The sequence below is a fragment of the Sciurus vulgaris genome (genome assembly GCF_902686455.1).
Source record: "Sciurus vulgaris genome assembly, chromosome: 11".
NCBI lineage: Eukaryota > Metazoa > Chordata > Mammalia > Rodentia > Sciuridae > Sciurus > Sciurus vulgaris.
In genome coordinates this window covers 104,026,907-104,042,046 of record NC_136472.1, presented here as the reverse complement: position 1 = coordinate 104,042,046, position 15,140 = coordinate 104,026,907, and the positions used below count along the sequence as shown (strand labels likewise).

At 37.2% G+C, this 15,140-nt stretch overlaps 2 protein-coding genes across 10 annotated transcripts in view; both read left to right on the top strand.

Moving 5' to 3' along the window:
• The first annotated feature begins 6,197 nt into the window (after positions 1 to 6,197).
• The window catches only part of LOC306638339 (protein MFI), a 42,225-nt gene continuing 33,282 nt past the window's right edge, over positions 6,198 to 15,140 (top strand). For 5 of the 9 annotated variants that reach the window (XM_079101648.1, XM_079101642.1, XM_079101645.1 and 2 more), the window contains exon 1: positions 9,927 to 9,984. The gene's annotated coding sequence lies outside the window, so the exon portion shown is untranslated. Of the gene's footprint in view, positions 6,473 to 9,926; positions 9,985 to 15,140 lie in introns of those variants that run through there. The other 4 variants (XM_079101646.1, XM_079101643.1, XM_079101644.1 and 1 more) reach the window with 3 other exon arrangements.
• Positions 13,954 to 14,960, top strand: LOC306641021 (V-type proton ATPase subunit G 1-like). Its single transcript, XM_079105787.1, has one exon. It carries the CDS (start codon positions 14,010 to 14,012, stop codon positions 14,361 to 14,363), a length of 354 nt encoding a protein of 117 aa, XP_078961913.1. The 5' UTR covers positions 13,954 to 14,009; the 3' UTR covers positions 14,364 to 14,960.

The window sequence follows — 15,140 nt, the reverse complement described above, 5'->3', positions numbered from 1 at the left end:
ACTTGAGGAAATCCTGGGATTTCCTAAAAAACTGACAAGAGAGGGAAGTACTCATCCCTCTCTCTACCCTCCTCTATTTCAGTAGGTTTCATTGCTAAGATAAGCACTTTGGATATTTCCTCCTCCTTTTAGGACAGGGTCGAATCCCTGCTTCTTTTCCTTTCAATTCACACACTACCCACCATCCCATTCCTCATAGCCCAGAAATGCATCATACATTCCTTGTAGCACCATTGATCTATTATTCAGGTTGGTACTGGACATGCTTTAAAAATAAGAACTGTCCACATTCCCAGTGTGAAAATCCTTACTTGCCCTAGTTGAAATATTTACTTAATCTGGAAGACATTTGGTCATATTTTCTTTTTAAAGAACAATAAGAACACAGATTTTTTTTTTTTAACTAGCAAAAGCAAATTTCAGAATAGTGTGATCAGAGGCATGTATCTAAAGCAAACTGTAATACTCATCAATTATTTAAAGCCATAACTGTACAGATATATAGTAAAAGGCAAGCTGTTCTGAGACCATCCCTAATGAATCTTTGTCTTACATATATTGTATCAATATATTTGGGGATTGTCCAAACTGGGATTATGGAAAGAAAGGTTATCTCCCTCCTTCTTAACTCCCTACTGTCCAAATCCCAGGTCCTGATGGCTAATGTATTTTATTAGAAACACCTTAAATTTCTAAAATTGACATCATCTGCTGCCAAACAGTCCTGGCAGTTAAAATCAAGTTGAGACAAATCAGGCAGCTTCAAGGAATGGAACAGGAAGAATGTGCTGGAGAAATAAAGAGGAGTCCCTCAAGAAATTCTATGGGAAGAGAGCAGCCTTAATCTAAATAATCCTCCATCTCCTTAATTTGGTCACAGCCTTTAAAAAAGAGTTAGTTTTACAGGCTTTTTGATTTGTTGAATTGAATATAACTTAGTAAAGATGAGATTACTAAAATCCTGATTCTTTCCCCTTCAATTCCACATTACCCAAACAGTCCATTAGTCATTTTTAATATTATAATTTTCACATAAAACATCTGATTTTTCAAAGGACTGAAAGAATCTATAGGCAGATATAACAGCTGAATTTGTCTAAATAGGCTATTAACATGTTCATTGCTGCATTAATGCAGAAACACCCTGTATAGCCTTCATTAGGGAATTGGCTGATATATCAAGGAATCAAGTACAACTATTAAAAAAGAAAGAAGTAGCTTTATATGGTCATGAAAGATTTCCACAACAGTATTGCGTGAAAAGCAAGTTATAGAACATACATAATGTGAAACCATTTATGTAAAAGACAACATGGTTGAAAGTTTGGAGGGAGATCTGATATCTGAGAAGGAGATAGAGGGGAATTTTTGCTTGATACCTTTTTATAATATCTAAGTTATTTTTACTGTAAGTGTGAATCAAATTGTAAAAAAAATGCCAATGGGGAAAATACAATGCACAAAAGGTATAAACAGGAAAAGAAAATGCATATTTATATTTTCTATTATGCTATTTTTAAATCTAGAATTTTATATGATGGGACATATTTATATATACTTTTTAAATAAATTTTCATAAAAATATTTGAAAAAGATACACTTTTTTTTTTAAGAAAGAGATTATCCTGTAAGGCCCCCCAAAAAGGAAACCCCAACTCTGTCCTATGGATGGACGGCAACCCCAATCAACCGCAGGAGGCGTCACTTGATGCAAACCGCAAGAAGTGTTTATTCCAGCACGCTGGGACCCAACTCCAGGAGTCGAGTCCCTAGCAGAAAATCTTGTAGGTTTATAAAGGCAGAAACCACACATCGGGAGGGGTCACACATGAAAGGGGGAAAAGGGGGAACAAAGCTGCCAGGAAATTTCAAAGGGGGTCTGGGTTTGCTGACAAAATGTTTCACAATGTTTTACAACAGGGTGTAGATTCTGGTCAATAGTTTCTGGTAATCCTACTGTTTGATCACTATCTGGCTATCAGGCTCAATTTACTCCTTTACTCTCTGTTTGGGGCTGTTTCCTGGAACAGCTTTAAGGGCTTTGTTCCCATTACTGGGAGGGAAACCTTAGGGAGTTGAGATAAAACAGACAGCTTAAAAAAATGTCCATTCTTTCAATCCCACCTAAAACTGAGTTGGTCTAATTTTAATTCAATTATGTCTTCATGGATGAATGAACCCAAACTTCTTTCATCACCACTCCATCCCTAATGGGCAGAAATATAATGTTAGAGGGAAAAAAAATTTGAGTTTGACATTATTTTCAGTTGCTTGTGAAAATACAAGACAGGCAGAGAGTAAATGGTTCCCTGACATAATAAAACCAAGGGTTAGAAGTGTTATGGGGCGCAACTTAAGAACAAACCAATCTTCACTGACAAGTCCAAATTTGAGAGTCTTTATTAAACTGGTCAGCTAACTGTCTTACACAATGCCCCAAAAATGGCTATTGGGAGAATAGCCCTGACCATAGGGTTGCAGGGGTTTTTATACCATAAATCAGTACGTCAATCATAAGTGTTTGTTGCTATGATTCAAAATTACAAACTAACATCTTGGGATCTGAAATCATTAGCAGAGGGGGAAGTGGGTCAAAATGACCTTACTTAGATACAAACTAAAGAATGGTTACTAACATCTAAACGCTGTTAACATCACCATTAACATAACATGGTACATTGTTTAGGAAACTAGGAATCAAAAAGAGAACAATTTTTCATTATACAAGAATTGCCATTTCACCATCATTTTGTATCACCAAAAAAGTCATGCTAAGCAACTGTTTACAGGTACAAAGTTGGGGTGTTCTCACGGGAGAAGCATTTCCTACATAACATGGAATCTCAAGGTAAAATGGAGTCTGTTTTGTCACTGCCCATATAGCCTGGCCTATAACGTTTCCATGGAGTCAAATACGTCAACCCGTCACAGAAGAACTATAAAAGTTCTTGTTTGGAAGGAAAGGAATCATCCTTGTGATGAGGTATGTTTGACTTCAAAGGAATGCCAGGTTTAGCTGTGCACATCTGTAATCCCAGTGACCCGGGGGCTGAGGTAGAATAAGATCAAGGCCAGTCGGCAACTTAGCCAGACCCTGTCTCAAAATAACAACAACAAAAAAAAACTTTAAGGGAGCTGGGGATGCAGCTCAGTGGTATAGGCCCCCCTGCGTTCAATCCCCAGGACGAAAAAAGAAAAAAAAAATGAAAATATCAGCCAGACCTGAGAGTAAAAGGCCCTCTTTTATGCACAGTCACAGATTCCCCTTTCCCAGCCATTGCTGTTCCTACTGCATTCCAACATGCCAGACACTGAGATTAAAACTAAGTCTCCTCTAAGCCAAGTCCTCTCTGTAGAGTTGTGTGGAAGAGGGAACCACTAATTTTAAACTGCAACCTTACATTCTAATATTTCTTAGAAACAAGGAAAGCAGGAGACTGGGGTTTCTTTATTCTATAGGTAGAAATAGCAAATCCTGGACGTGGACAGGGGTCAGGAAGGCAGGAAGGCAGGGTGGTGGCAGAGGTGATATATATAGAAGGAAAGTGAGGGGATATCCAGAAGTGAGGGGAGAAGAGTAAGGAAAAAAAGAATATTTTTGTGAGACATCTGTTCTGATCACCCTGAACTGAGTTAAATATCCATTATTTAAAATGCTTGGAACAAGCAGTGTTTCAGATTTTGGAGTTTTTCAGATTTGGAAATATTTACATAGACTTTACCTGTTGAGCATCCCTAATCAGAAAATACTAGATCCGAAACGTCCCTAAATCCAAAACTTTTTAGCATTATGTTGACGTTCAAAAAATTTCAGATTTTGGAGCCTTTTGGATTTGGGGTTTTGGGATTAGGGATGCACAACCTATAATTCAATACAAATCTGATGCTAACCATTAGCATCAGACACCATAGGTTTAAAGACTGTCTTCCACAAGACTGCCCTTATAGCTGCAAGCAAGGTCCCCAGACCACCTGCAATTCTGACCAACTGACTCAAAGTTCAGGGATTCCAATGACTACCCTCAAGTTTGATCATTCACTAAAAATCTCAAAACTCAGGAAAGCACTGCACAGATGCTTCTCAACTTACAATGGTGCTGTCCTAATAAGCCTGTTATAAGATGAAAACGCATTTAATACACCTCACATACTGAACCTCATAGCTTAGCAACACAGTGCACTGTACAGTATCAGTGTCCCCTTGTGATCCTGTGGCTGACTGGGAGCTGAGGCCCACTGCTACTGCCTAGCATCAGTAGGGAGTATTACAGGGTATATTGCTGACCCACGAAAAGATCAAAATTCAAAGTACAGTTTCTACTGCATGCATATTATGCTTTCACACCATCTTAAAGTTAAAAAGGTGTAAGTTAAACCATCATAAATTGAGGACCATCTGTACCTAGTGATTACAGTTTTATTATAAAGGATATATATATATATATAGAATATATATATATAGGATGAGGCCTGGGAGGGAGCATAGAGCTCCATGCACTCTCCTTGGGGAATGAAGATTTCTTACACTCCCAGTACATCAAGGTCTTTACTCACCAGGAAGTTCCTCTGAGCTTCAATGTCCCAATTTGGTGGGTTGAGGGAGGTTCTCATTAAATAGGCAAGACTGATTTAATCACTGGCCATATGATTGAATTCAATCTCTAGATTCTCTCCTCTTCCTGGAGTATAGGCTATTCAAAATCCCAACCCTCCAACCATGTACTTGGTGTTTCTGCTAACTCTCATTCTGAAGCTATCTAGGGGCTCACCACTTGTACTTCATTGGCATAAGATACTTCTATCACATAGTAAATTCTAAGGAATTTTGAAGCTCTGAGCTGAGAGTCAGAAACAGAGATAAGATATATTCTTTATAATGCCACACATCCCTGAGGCCTGGGAACTGAGGAACACCTAAGCCTGTGGGATCCATGTTAGGGTATTGTAAAGCAGGCCCCAAATGATTATAGTTAGGTTTCTGGCAGGCTGTTTTTAATATGTAGCCAAAGTCATGAATACCCTGATTCAGTGTATGTACCCAAGGTCATAAACGTTTGCTTGTGAGCATGCACCTACTTATATAACTTGTTGGCAATGTGCCTTCTTTGTCCAGCCTGCATATAAAAAGGGCCTATACAAATGGCAAAATGGAGCTGAATGGATCAGGCTGGTGCTAAATGAAGCTACAGCTGGAGGCTAAAGGCCAACTTGAATAAACAATGTCTACTATCCCAACTGCATTTTGCATCTTCTTTTATCTGCTGGCATCCCAAATCTCTTTCCTGGGTTTAAGTCTTAAACAGGTATGAAGTCGCAACATTACTCCTAGTCTGTAAGGTTTGGGACAAATACCTGAGCCTTTTAGTAAAGATGTGCCTTAACCAAATCCCATCTACTGTTGTACAGATCTTATAGTAGAGAAATCCTTTAAATAGGCAGAGAGTAAGACTCCTTCCATGGTTTCCAAGGGTTTACCCCCACCCCAAGAGTTATTATTCACCACTAGTGAACAACAAGAAGCACCAAGCTTCAGATGACAATAAACCAGCTAGAGAAACATGAAAACTATAATCCCTTCACAGCTCACCCATCCACTCCACTTCTGTGTCTCCAAAGAGTAAGGAGAAGCCCTGCTGCCACCTGCATTCCTTGTACCAGTAGCCCTACCGTCATGAAAGAGGAAAGGAAGGGACCTGCCACCTAGGTGGGAACTAAACAAATATTCCAAGGAAAATACCTTTTCCTCTGCCCCATGTTTATCTCACACACACACACACACACACACACACACATTTTTTTTAGTTGTTGATAGACCTTTATTTTATTCATTTACACGTGGTGCTGAGAATCAAACCCAGTGCCTCACACGTGCTAGGTGAGTGCTCTTACCACTGAGCCACAACCCCAGCCCTGCCCCATGTTCTTATCATTCACTATTGGGGCAATTTGCCAAGTGACTCCCTTATTTGGAACACTTTGGGGTGACATGGACGCTTACAAAGGGAAGAATATTACAACAAGATTCTGTTCATATTGTCACAATGAAGGTTTTCCATTCCTTTAGTTAATAAAACCTATGGATCAAACCCATAAAGACTTTAATAGCAGTAACTGAGTTTCAGCTCATTGCCAAGGCCCGGTAGCTAACTGAGTTATAAACAATCAGCCAGTTAAACTATACCCAACTGAGTAGGCTGTAACCAATTAAGTTGTTGCCTAAGCATTATTTCTGTTTTCCTATAAATGCTATTGGACCACAGTATCTATTGGAGTTCTTAGAATCTACTTTGGTTCTGGGAACTGCTTGATTCTCCAGTGGTCTTTGTTTTGTTTTGCTCAGCTCTACTAAATATTCTGGTTCAAGGAATTTTCCTTTTAACAGTTTTGGCATGGTCATCAGGATCCAAATCAAAGCTCCAGTGGCCTGGAAGCATCATGTTCAGTGTTCTCCTGTGGCATCTGGGAATTGTAGGTTAGTTTTCTCTGATTCTAAAGCTCTTTGGATTTGTGTTTCTGGCAAACCTTTTGGGGATTTTGTTTTGTTTGTTTGTTTGTTGTAGTGCTGGGGATTAAACCCAGGGAGTCATGCATACTAAAAAAATACCACTGAGCTATACACTACAGCCTATTGGAGCAATTTAAAAAAAATTTTTTTTGGTTGTAGATGGACACAATGTCTTTATCTTGTTTATTCATTTTTTTTTATTGTGGTGCTGAGGATCAAACCCAGTGCCTCACACATGCTAGGCAAGCACTTTACCACTGAACCACAACCCCAGCCCCTGGAGCAAAAAAAATTTTTTTGATCCAGAATGGATTTGCAAGTGCTGATAGATATAGGACTGGGTCCTGTCAGAAAATCTCATCTATATAAATGGTCGGACAGAAACTGAACTGGGCTCAGTAGGAACAGGCTGCAAAGAAGCCCCAGAGTAAATAGATTTGAAAAAGATAGATGGACTCTTAAAGGAATAGATGAGTGGTGAAATCTTTTTGCCTGAGATAAAAGTTAATCTTCAGAGGATTTATGACATTTGAGTCATTTTAGAGGATTCACCTTAAAGTAAATGGAGGGGAAGTCAGTCTTGCATTTTTCCTGTTTTTCAAGTACCTTCAATTTAAAATAATCAATATACCAAAGTGGCATATTTTGATATTTCCTGAACTCCTTCAATGAGTAGTTTGGTTTAACAAGTAAATCAAGTGTAGTTGTCAGCTGGACATAGTGACCTGTAATCCCAGTAATTTAGCAAGACCGTGTCTCAAAATAAAATTTTAATAAAAGGTCTGGGGTGGTAGCTCAGTGGTAAAATGTCCCTGGGTTCAATTCCTAGTATTTAAGAAAAAAAAAAAAAAAAAAAAAAGATCTTTAAGAACTAGTAGTCAGAAAAGCAACCTCCCTAAGAACAAAGTGCCTGATTCAGTGATGTCCTTAAGTCTTCTCCTGTCTACTCTCTAGTGAATTTTCTCCAGCCTCACATCAGTACATCAGACTGGTGCCTTAAAATTGCCATGGTGAGGATATTTTCAGCATCTGAAATTGGCAAATGCTACAAATTAGGGATTGCTTTGTTTTGTTTTGGGGAGCAGTTTACTAGGATATCATTGCTAACATTTCACAATAATTCGGTTAACAAATTTGTCCTGCAGAAAAGAGAAGCTTATATTGTTCAGAATATTAAGAATGGAAAAGGGAAATTTTAACAGACTTGTTGTGGACTGTGATCTTGATTTTGGTAGCTCATTCATGGCTACAAGTATTGTGGGTTGCTAAGCTCTTTTTAAGAAAGCAAGGGAAATTCTTAGCAAAAGTTCCAGGGTAAGGAGGATAGATTTCTATATAAAGAAAACTGGTGAAAGGTATTTCTCCCAACCCCTAACTTCCAACCTGCTAAACCTCAGCAAGAAGTTGATGCCTGGAACTTACTTCCTTGGAACATCACACAACTCGTGTCTCTGTGTGACACTGTAATTTTCTACATGAGATATATTCTACAATTGTAAAAGAATCAGTGCTCACATTCAGGGACAGTCTTGTTCATTGTTGGAGTTTGTTTCAGTGCCAAGGTAGCAGCAGAAAGAAATGGCATACAATTATAAACCCTCTCCCTCTACATTATATTTTCCTTTCTGTCATATCAATTCATTTTGTTTCCTATTTTTTGTCTTTACATGTCTGATAAAGAGAAAGCCTTGCCTTCTAATTAGAAAGCGGGAATACTGATGTTATTGGTATACCATATGCAGTATCATATTTATGAAAAGAAAAATAAAAGGAAGAGAAAGAGTGGACAGAGGCACAGAAGGAAGAATTTCTATGAAACTACCCAGAAGTTCCTAAGCTCTGTTTCCTAGTTAACACAAATGAATAAACAACTGAAGGTTTTGTGTTTTAAGTGATCTCTTGGGTCTACTTTAAGAAAAATACTTTTTTCTTTTGAAAAATTGAAAGATTTAACATGTATTAGAGCAGTAAGAAAAGACCTGAACCTTTTACATAGAAATTACTGAATTCTGCAATAGGTTAGAAAACATAGTATTCAATAGCAACTATTGTTTCTGGTGTGTTATTTTTTAAATTATGCAATAAGTACTTCATTAAAATATGTAGAGCTTATTTTTAAGTTAATATATAAACAAGGTGGTAAACCTTAAATGTATTTTATATTTCATTCTGTACACTGAAAAACTTTTGTTCTGAATTATTTATTGGTTTAATTTTGTAATTTTAAAATTTTAATCCTCTAAATTGTGTTGAAATGTATGTAAATGTATCATGCTACTTTCACATGTACTGTTCAGAGGCATTAAGTACATTCATGTTATCATATAGTTTTAACAGTTTTTAATTTAAATTTTAAACCCAATTTCTACGAGATTAAAAATTACAAGTATATGTACCGTTTCCATAACCATATTTTTACAATTATTCATGGTTATCTGTATGATTGTAGCAAAGTAACTACATGAAAAGGAACTAAAGCTTATTCTGCTACTTATGGGTTGTGATAATGTTTTTTAAAGAATTCTGGAAGCTCAGTGAACCACTGAGTTAGCTGACAGGGAACTACTTCTGTACACATGATTTTATAGGGAAGTTTTTCTCCCTAAAGAGTCCATCTTCCTTATACATTGTATTATATGCATAAGCATAGGTGGGAAATAGCAGAACTGGGTAGTTCTGAACAAGATTATTTTACATTATGATAATTCATCACTAATAACACTGCAAAAGTATCAACTCGTAGGCATTCAAGCAAGTCAAATTTGCATTAGATATGCAGTATTTGTATAATTTAAAGTTATTAGTTATTTGAGGGGTTGGGGTTGTGTCTCAGTGGTGGAACGTTTGCCTAGTATGCCTGAGGCACTCAGAATCTCGGCACCGCATAAAAATAAACAAACTAAATGTCCATCCACAACTAAAAAAAAAAAAAAAAAAAAAATCTTAGTTATTTGAAAACTCATCTTAAAAAAAAAGTCATACATTTTCACTTAAAGTGTTTTAGGAATTGCCAGTTACAGATTTTAAATTTTAGAAATCGCACCGGAGTGCAGTCATACATTGACTTATTCTTAAACCCTAAGAAAAACCTGTCAAATTAAGGATTAATTTTCCTATTCACCAAAGAATTAACGAAATAGATGCTTTTACTGTATTTCTTCAACATCTCTAAGATTCTTCGTTGAAGTGACCAGGCTTTGTAGTGTATGGAACCAACTTCATAGACAATCACTTCCATTTCCCTAACAAAATCCTTTGCCTCAAAGCCCCTACCAAGCAGAGAGCTCCGGACACCCGTGAACTCTGGCTCACAAAGGCCGTGGTCGGAGGAGAGAGCAGGGCAGGGGCGGGGCCTAGGAGGCGGGGCCTAGGAGGCGGGGCCTAGGAGGCGGGAAGAGCCAGAACGGAACTAGATTTCCATCATTTCCTGCTTCTAGGTTGGCAAGGAAGTAGTGGATCCGTTCTAGGGCGATTGGCAGGTGAGGGCTATGGTGTACCTCGTCTCCGCGATTACCACTCCTCTTCCCTTCTCCAAGGTTATAGGGTTGGGACTTTCCCGTTTCAGGGCCTTAAAAGGCCAGCGCCCTTGAAGTCTCTGTGGTATCCATCCCCTTAAGGAAGTTTCTTTCCTTCAACTCGTGTGCAGGAACCTCTTCCATGACGCCTCCTTTTCCTGCCCTCGGTGAAGTTAGATCTGGTTGAAAAACCCTCACGCCTGCTGTATGCACCCACAGAGCCCCACTCCAGGCTTCAGCTGAAGAAATATTCGTTAACCTGCTTAACAAATTTTCTGGACTCTTTTTCAACCCATGAAATGCCTTTAAGTCATTTCACAGAGATATTTAGAGATGGAAAAGGGGAAAGGCGTTTTAAAGGAGTAGGTTAGTATAAAGGACCACAGGTAAAAAAGGAAAAGCGAGATTTCAGAACTGATGAAGAGCATGAAACTTTTGTTTAGTCAGCAACATTTAGTTGAGAAAACAAAATAGTATAGATTCTGATCCCAGCAAATTAATTTTAAGATTGTTTTACAGCTTTTAAAATAAAGGGCATCTCCAAACATATCCTGTGGGCTTTTACTCATGAAGTCTAAAAGTAGATCTAGTGGAACCATGATCTATTATAATGAAAAATTGTTGACTTGGGATAGTATCTCCTAAGTTGGTAATGTACTTGGAAAATCTTTGAATACCTCGCTAAAATCTTTAGTGATTTTAAATAAATAGCTTATTATTTGAGTAATGGATTAGTACTACTTTTTAACATCTTAAAATTCATGAAGTGTTTTCATATTAGTTTATTTGAAGCCTCACAACTATGGATTTTTTTTTTTTTATGGTTCTTATTTTTTATTTAGGGGCAGCAACTTTCTGTTCTGGACTGTGTCCTCTTATACCTACTCAAAGAATTTTACCCTTAAATTTATCACTCTTGCACCTTTTATTTCTCTTCCTCTACTGGATTATACCTAGCAGCATCATAACTTGTTTTAATATCGCCCATAGTAAAAAATACAAAAACAAAAACAAAAGAACTAGAATCCATTCCCACCCTCTCCAGTTACCAGCACATTCATTACTACATTTACTGTCTCAGCTTTCCCATTTTCTCAACCCACTCCAGTCTTTTTTCCCCTGCTTCTTCACTGAAACCATACTAAAAAAATCACAAATGACTTTATGTGACCAAATCTAATTTATTCTCAATTTACTTGACCCCCCCCCAGCAACATTTGATGCAATTGAGCATTTTCTTTCTTGAAATATGTGGAACTTCATCATTTCTCAGTGACATAACTTAATTTCTGAATCAGATACTAATTTTAAATATCAGAAGATAATTCCTCAATATTTGTTATTCATTATGTTGATATATACAACACTTTTTTAATCTGCCTTACTAACATTTTCTCCATCCCTCTTTTTTTTTTTTTTTTTTTTTTTTGCCTGATATGGAACTCAATTCAGGAACCACTGAGCTACATCCCCAGCCCTTCCTTTTTTACAAATTTTTATTTTGAAACAGGGTCTCACTAAGTTGCCCCAGCTGACCTTGAAATTAGGATCCTCCTGCCTCAGCCTCTGGAGTAGCTTGAATTATATGTATTTGCCACTGCACCTGGCTCTCCATGTCTAAGTCTAAGCAACCCAGAAAACTACAAATGAAGTACTGATTTGTAGCATTTCACAATTTCTATGATAAAAATACTCTCCTGGCCCAATTTCAGTCTACCACATGGCCTCAGGAATTGAAAAGAGATGGGCAGTATTGTACCATTAAATAGCATTTGTACCATGCAGATACAGTAGAACTGGTTCTCAACTGTGGTAGTGTCTGGAGATAACCTTTAATTGTCACAACTGTTCTACTGGTATCTGGCCAACTGAGAAGGGGCATTCTAAATACCATACCATGCACCAAACAATCCCCACCAAATGTAAATTCAGCCCCAAAATATCAATAGTGACACCTTAGGAAACCCTGAAATAGGCGTAAATAACCTCAAAGAAAGGGTGGGGATATAGCTCAGTTGGTAGAGTGCTTGCCTTGCATGCACAAGGCTCTGGGTTCCATCTCCAGCACTACCAAAGTGGCGGGGGGCGGGGGGGATAACTTCAAGGAAAATGTTTGCAATAGTAGTAAACTGTAGCAAAAATAATTAGCAAGTGGTGAGTTTTTAAGTTTAATTTGCTATGACTATCATTTATGGCTGAACAATAACTTAGTTCTTTCCATTTTCTTTTACATCCATTCAGAGTGACATCTTTTTTTTTTTTTTTTTTTTCTTTTTTGGTACTGGGTATTGAACCCAGGAGCGATTTACCACTGAGTTACATCCCCAGTTCTTTTATTTATTTCTTAAGATGGAGGTCTCACTAAATTGCTGAGGCTTGTGATCCTCCTCTCTGAGCCTCCTGAGTTGCTGAGATTACAGGCATGCACTGCTGTCATACCTGGCCAGAATGAAACTTTAAAAATATAAGTTAGATCATGTTTACAATGTATCACAGATAATTGCTTTTTTTTTTTTTTTCCCCAGTACTATGGATTGAACTCAGGGCTTTGTGCTTGCAAGGCAAGCACTATACCAGCTGAGCTATCTCCCCAGCCCCAGATAATTGCTTTTGTAAAAGAAAATAAAATTGCTAGTAAAGGGCAAAAATACCCACAAAGATATACAAATTTGTAAGCCAACTGATCATGTGTTTATATACCACATCATTTTCAAATTACTATGAAAGTTTCTGACTATATTCTCACTTTATTTATTTGCCTTTTTTGGTGCATGATAATTGTATATGATAGTGGGATTCATTCATTTTGACATATTTATAAATGCATATAACATAATTGTTTCATTTCAATACCCTATACTACTACTTTCCTTCCTCCTTCCCCTGATATGCTTCTTCTATTCTACTGGTCTTCTATTTGTTTTTTAAAATTGATGGTAGTACACACAAAAGTGAAATTCATACATGTACATAGCATAACATAGTCAATTTCATTCTTCCTCAGGGAATTTTCATCTAGAGATTGAGATAGTAAACATGTTCAATAAATAAGGACATTGATTCTTCCAAAAGGACATATTAACTTACTTTTTTGGTAAACTCTAAATAGCTATATTACAGAAGACAGAAGTATGTGCAGAAAGCCTGGATGAAATTATTTAGATCAAAGTACCCAACATGTAACACAGTAAATTGAGAGGAATTTTTCAAACCCAAGGTTAGATTTTTACCTACAAAATTGGATGCATATTTGGAAAAATGCTCAAGTTTTTCTGAATTAGCACTAATGCTAACAGGTGATACCAAATATATGCATGTGTTGCTTTATGCATTAAAAGCAATCCCTATGCATTAATAATAGAGAAAAATTAGAGTTCTTGGAATATTAGAAGATCCACTGTAATCCTAATGTCCTACTTATGTTTAGTTTTTTTGTTTTGTTTTGTTTTGTTGCAAAATTTAGAATTAAGCAATTCTATAGAAAATTTTTGGGTATAAATTGGAGAAAAATTTTTAAGGAAAATTTAGTGGTGCATACTCTTACTTTTTAATGAAGTTATATATCTAAACTATATGCACATTTTGGGAAAAGATTAAACAATATAAAAGCATGCAGAATAAGATATTTTTTATTCCTGAACCCAGGTTCCATAATCCGCTTGATCTTCCCCTGAGATAATTAGTCTCAGCAGTTTATTTTATTCCCTTTCAGAAAGTCAGTGCAAATATTTATGTGCAGACCTTTTGTCACAGCAGTTCTGAAAAGCTAACAAAATAGTTTCATGTGTACACAAGTATACATATAATTCATTTTGGAATTGTTAAAAAAAAAAACTGTCCAATAATGGAGGAAAGAGTAACATCCACACCCAGGAATACTGTACAATTACAAAAGAATGAACAAAATCTATATGTATTAACATGGAGAGCTGACCCAGGGGCTGTCGCGGAGTTAGGCCGCTCGCCTGGGCTTCTGAGTCGCCGCAGCCATGGCCAGTCAGTTGCAGGGGATCCAACAGCTGCTCCAGGCGGAGAAGCGGGCCGCTGAGAAGGTGTCCGAGGCCCGCAAGCGAAAGAACGGGAAGCTGAAACAGGCCAAAGAAGCTCAGGCTGAAATTGAACAGTACCGCCTGCAGAGGGAGAAAGAGTTCAAGGACAAGGAAGCTGCGGCCCTGGGATCCCATGGCAGCTGCAGCACTGAAGTGGACAAGGAGACCCAGGAAAAGATGACCATCCGGCAGACCTACTTCCGGCAGAACAGGGATGAAGTCTTGGATAATCTCTTGGCCTTTGTCTGCTATATCCGACCAGAAATCCACGAAAACTACCGCATAAATGGATAGGAGAAGAAAGAAGCCCTATTTTCCGGTTGGCGCTTCAGAACATGAAGTGCCTTGCGGAATACGAAGCTTAGCAGAGCTTGAGTTCTGTTTTTACGAAAGGCATTAAATTATTTCTCTGTTATATAGTAGGTCCCTTTTGGAGAGTAGCAAATCTAGCTTCTTTATTCGGCCTTAGTCCTTATCCAAAGGTTTCATCTTTTTACCTCATCCTTCTTAGAAATTTAATGAGTATGTGTTATCTGTTTTCCTATGCTTTCTAGATCAAGCAGCGGATGTATTAATACTGACTTTTTCTTCCTTAGATCTAGTAGAAAAAAAAATTATTTGAAGAAAGAAGGGATTAAATATTTTTTTCCCTTATACTTTCTTGAAGGTCAGGGGCTTTATCTATGAAAAAGTAGTAAATAGTTATTTGTAACTTGTCTGAAGCTACAGCCAGCCTTAAAATCATTCATTCTGACTAAGGGTTAGAACAATGAATAGTAACGTACTTGTTTGGGCTGCTGTTGGTTTATTTTAATCAAAATTACTAGATGATAGGACTCAAGAACTTGTTACATGTTATTATTTGGTGTACTGATAATCATTTAAAAGTAAGATTTTGCCATACAAAAAAAAAAATGGAAAAATTTCCAACACATGTTAAAAATATGTATGGTTTAATCACATTAATGCAAACAAAGCTATACGTATATGTTCATGGATATGTGGTTATATAAGATGTATATAAAAATTGTAGATTTGCATATGCAATATGTGTATTTGCACATACATGTA

Excerpts from the sequence above, each read along its gene's own strand:
- LOC306641021 (XM_079105787.1), top strand. The coding sequence starts at position 14,010 with ATGGCCAGTCAGTTGCAGGGGATCCAACAGCTGCTCCAGGCGGAGAAG.